The sequence below is a fragment of the Chaetura pelagica genome, unplaced genomic scaffold, assembly GCF_000747805.2.
Source record: "Chaetura pelagica isolate M959 unplaced genomic scaffold, ChaPel_1.0 scaffold99, whole genome shotgun sequence".
Classification (NCBI taxonomy): Eukaryota; Metazoa; Chordata; class Aves; order Apodiformes; family Apodidae; genus Chaetura; species Chaetura pelagica.
Genome location: NW_009954539.1, coordinates 107,505 through 112,636, shown reverse-complemented (window position 1 = coordinate 112,636; position 5,132 = coordinate 107,505). Strand labels below are relative to the sequence as shown.

The following is a 5,132-nucleotide window of genomic DNA, read 5'->3' as shown; positions in this document are numbered from 1 at the left end:
CCTTCCTTCCTTCCTTCCTTCCTTCTCTTTTATTTTACTTTATTTTTAGATCTCCCACTCAGTCCTGCTAGCTCCTGGCCAGCTCTCCACAGCTGGATTATCCTCCCTGCCCCTGTGCACTCAGCAGCACCCATTTCTCTTTGCACGCCCCTCAAACCCACCCCTTCCCCTGATTTTCTGCAGATTTGTGTTTTAATTCTGGCTGACATGAGTGGGGGCAGCAGGAGGAGTGAACAGAGGAAGCCCCTGCCCCACTCACTGGGTCACAGCAAGATTCTTAAGTGCACACACACCAGCTCCAAGGATATAAACTGGTTTTGAGAATCAATCTGTGCAGGTCCCCAGAGGAAACACAATGTATCCTACACAGGTTGTCAGAACCTGAAGTGGGATTTCACCTGAGTTTTTCTCTCTCTGCAGCAACGAACACACTCTCTGTGCTTTATTGCAGATAAAATATAGATGAAGGGGGAAAAAATACAGGTCCCAAGCAACCTGTGAGTACAGGTCCCAGTGCACAGTGGTACCAGGGTGGGATTCAGACACATCAGACCAGATTGCACGTGGATCTCCCCTACATTTACGTGGCCAGAATGAATCCCAGCCCCTACAGGCGCTGTAAATCGCTGCAGTGCTCCTCCCGAAGGGAGCTGGCAGGGACCCACTGCTCCTGACCACGAGGTAACAAGAGTTAGGGATAAAAATAGCCTGTTGTTATTCACGACGTAGCAACTGCTGCCTGCCAGTGGCTCTTGTGCGAATAATTAATTGGAGCAGGTCAGGCCAGGGAGGACAAAAGGGTTGGAGAAAGCTGGAGAACACCCAGATTCCTTTTAGGACTCCCTAAGGATGCTGACCAAGACCTCCAGGGATTCAGCTCTTACTCAGTGGAGGGTATAACACAACTCACAGAGACATTTAGCACCTCTTTATCCATTGAAATAAAACAGGAATTAAGCACCCAAGCACACAGGGGTCACACGAAGCTCACAGAGAAACAGCAGAATCATGGGTGGGGGAGGAGTAATTTCTGTGGGTGAAGTGCACACAAGAGGTGCTGGTCAGAACCTCAGGGTGCAGGTTGTCCCTTCCTCACATTTCTGCCTGTCAGCATCCACAGATGTACTTAGTTTCTGAGATAACGCTATTTAGGAATGAGAATTAACAGAGGTGATTTTTAAATAGGGAGGAAAAAAAGATCCCCCCGTGGGCACCCTGTGATCAGACTTTGGGTTATTTTTTGCCCTTAGTTCAACTAAAAGTCGATTTTCAACCCACAAGACAATTTTCAAGTTGCCATCTCTTCACTTTCCTGTATACTGAGCAACCTCATCTCACCCAGGGAGGGCAGAAGAGAGGCTTTTGCAGCTCCAAAAATGGGAGGGTGTACCCCAAGTTCACTGGAGTATCACCTCATCATCAAGCAACACACTGGAGTTCAGGTTTCAAATACACTTGTAATAAAACAGACGGGTAATAACATGGAATGAAATGGTTTTAATTAAATGTTTGTAATTGAAACACTGTGGAGAAGGGAGACTGTCTATGAGAGGAGTTTGTCAGCGTAAATTTGAAGTTTCCCAAGGGATTAAAGGGGTTTGTCCTTGCTGGTGTCTTCAGCAGCTGCACTTGCAGGAGCTGGACCCCAACCAGGGAGTTTGCACTTCCAAAAGGAAAGTCCTCCTGACCACATGTGGAAGACACGTAATTTAATGCTGAAGGAACCTTTTTAAATCCTCCAACCTGACCTTTTCCCCTAACATGAGCTGAAGAATTTCACCTCATTGCATCTGCACCCTGCTCAGGCATTTCTGACGTCGTTTTCTTGAAGTATTTACTATTCCCATGCACTCTGGTATATCTTGAAACTAATCTAGGTCTATTTATTTATTTAATTTTTGCTAGTCTTGGGGAAGAAAAACACGGAAAACAATTATCAGTGACTATGAATGGAATGTCTTCCATTAAATGCACGAGGAGCTGCTGGTATGTCACCAGGAGAGCAAAGTAAAGTGGGTAAGAAGTTAAGACTCTGACCTTCAGCATGTTAGGATGGATGGTCACCACCTTCTTGCTTCCCAGAGCAGGAGCCTGGCACACACGGAGCTGCTTTCCCTCCCAGATGCAGCTGGGACATCCATGAGAGGACAAAATCTTGGTGCAGTTCTGCTCCTGATGCACAGCTACTCCAGATCCCATGGATCTTTATCATCTCCTACTATGCAGAAGAAAAATAAAAAAATCCAACAGAACAAACCCACACAAGCCATGCCTCCAGGCAGAATGAAAAATTAATTCCCCTGGCAAATGAAACCAGAGGAGTGGCTGAATCAACAAAGCTCCAGGAGCACGTCTGCCTAACGTGGCAACCCCACCACTCTCCTAGGGAAGTCTGAAGGACCCAGACATGGGTCACCTGAGGTTTGGGGTTGCTATTTCAGCCTGTTCATCTGCTCTCATGAGGTCTGGCCGTTACCAAAGGCAGTGACAGCTGACTCATTTTATTTATTTGTTTGTTTGTTTGTTTGTTTGTTTGTTTGTTTCTAATTATTATTTTCCCACTCATTTTCTCCACCCCCAAGCCTGGAAATCAACCATATGCATGCAGAGCATCATCGTCTCTACATCAGGATCTGCTTTCAGCCCAGGGCAAGTTCCACTGGTCACTTCAGCAAGTGATGTCCAGCTTTGGAAGATGTGAAGCTGCCACAATGTGTGCAAGCTGCATTAGCAATCATCATCTGACTGTCACAACGGGCTCTCTGCTCCGTGCAAACCACAAAGAGGAGGGAAAGTCATGATCCCAAATTGCCTCACACCCCTTGTGCAACGTGGGGAGAGCAGTTAAAGATGGCAAAATTAACTGTATCAGGTGCTTCTCACTGAATTGCAGAGGTCAGATTTGGTAATACAAGAGCTTTTAGGGCTGGGGTTTTTATTTTTTCATTTTGGTTGTATTCTTCTGAATGATCAGTTAAATAAAGCGTATAAGCAGGATTCAAATTAATTGCAAGAGATTCATGTCCCTCTCTGAACCCTGAGACTTTCTGGTGTGTGTATTATAGAGGAAAATACAAGAAACCCTGCATAAAAGTTATGGATCCCAAAGACATTTCCCTCCTGAGCCCTGTCAGGTGGAGATTTATTTTTTTTTAAGCAAGAAGTTTTATATCCTCTCCTGTGGGGGTTTTTGGTTTTTTCCCTGTCCTTAGTGGTACACATCTGCACAATCTTTTTGAAAACTTGCCAAACCATGAGCATCAACTCTTGTCCACTGGAAAATAATTCAACAAAAAAACACTGGATGGTACAGAAAAAACCTCTTTTACCCAGTTTGATTTTAGTATTCTTGGTTGGATGGGGCTTGGAGCAACCTTGTCTAGTGGGAGGCAGGGGGGGTTGGAACTACATGATCTTTTCACCCAAACATTCTGTGATTCTTTATTACAAGCAAATATAGGGAAAAGCTGACTTGTCCTGCTTTCCATACCCCATTCCGTGTTCTGAATATCTCCATTGTCTTTGGTGCAAAGCTGCTACATTCCTCCACATCAGCACAGCCTGGACACTGTGTGTTTGGATGTATCTCGGGGAAGAGACACTCCCATCCCCAAAACAAGACACTTTTCAGGGTTAAGAATTCAAAACACCCAAAGTAAAAGGACGACCAGTTTGCAGCCTGCAAGGACAGGGTTTGTGTTCGCAGGGAGGGTGAGGAATTAATGTGTGCAGGGGATGTTTGAGGGCACAAAACCTGCTTGAATTTTATCAGATGACTGTAAAGGGTAGGGAGAGCCCAGCCTGGTACAACCTAATATTAAACCTCCTGCTGGGAGAGATCTCCTGAGCAAACACAACCACACCTGGGTTATGCCTCAAAGAGATGTGAGTGATTCATTTCAGGGTGTAAAAAGCAAAACATAGTGTGTAACAGGGACTGCAGAGGAGCAGGATGTGTCTGAGATGAGCTACAGAACTTGGCAAGTACCAGTCACCTCAGAGCAGGTCATGGAGTTAGCAATCAAAAAGGTCTCACTGTGCAGCATCTGTTAGGCTTGGTGTGCAAAAACAAGCTGCCACCCAGGGGAGCAGTTATCCCACCCGGGGCTGCCCTTCACTTTACTCAAGTCTGTCCTGAGGTGTTACATGAACATACACGGGAGAAAAGCCTTTCATTAGAGCAGAAAAGAAAGACAAGCAACGTGCATGTGGCAGCAGGGATGTCCCACCTCACCGTCCCCTTTGGCTTTGGTGGTATTTTTCTTCAGGTGGAAGGGGAAAAGCCATGCCATGGCCTCCATCTCACAGCCACCCAACATCTGGAGACCTCACAGAGTCACTGAATGGTTTCGGTTGGAAGTGGCCGTAAAAATCATCTAGTTCCAACCCCCCTGCATGGGCAGGGACACATTCCATTAGACAAGGTTTCTCCAAGCCCCATCCAACCTGGCCTTGAACGCTTCCAGGGATGGGGCAGCCACAGCTTCTCGCAAGAACCCAGGCCAGTGTCTCACCACTATCACAGGAAACAATCTGTTAAGCTTCATCCTACAACTACATGCCCTTGCAAAAGCATAGAATGGTTTGGGTTGGAAGTGACCTAGAACCAGCTGCCCAGAACCATGTCAAGATGGCTCATGAAGGTCACCAAGAACGGAGACTCTGCCACGTCCCTGAGCAACCTGTGCTCAGTTACCCCCAGAGCAAAACAGTTTCCTGGTGTTAGACGAACGTCCCGTGTTTCAGTGGGTGCTCATGGCTTTGGTCCTGTCCCTTCTGCCGTGAGGATCTCCATCCCTGGGGGACACCTCCAGCCATGGGACCCACGTCCTTGGAGATCTTCCAAACCCACCTGGGCAGCCACCTCTGGCTGGCCCTGCTTGAGCAGGGGGTTGGCCGGGGCCACCTCCGGACATCCCGAAGCACCTCAGCTGCCCTGCACTGACTTTTATGTCCCTCTCCTGGTGTTGAGTTCCCCTCAGCTGGGCTTGGCTTGGCTTGGCTTGGCTCTGCCCGGCTCGGTTCGGAACGGCTCGGCACAGCCCGGCACGGCTCGGTTCGGCTTTGGCACGGCTTGGGCTTGGCTCGGCACGGTTCTTCTCGGCTCGGCTCGGCCCATCTCGGCTCGGCCC

General features: G+C 47.9%; 1 protein-coding gene across 1 annotated transcript in view; it reads right to left on the bottom strand.

Annotated features, from left to right (window-relative positions):
- The window catches only part of MCM3 (minichromosome maintenance complex component 3), a 29,363-nt gene extending 25,071 nt beyond the window's left edge, over positions 1-4,292 (bottom strand). Inside the window, exon 1 of the mRNA XM_010004903.1 lies at positions 4,230-4,292. Coding sequence (XP_010003205.1) covers positions 4,230-4,292 — 63 coding nt within the window. The remainder of the gene's footprint in view (positions 1-4,229) is intronic.
- Positions 4,293-5,132: the final 840 nt, after the last annotated feature.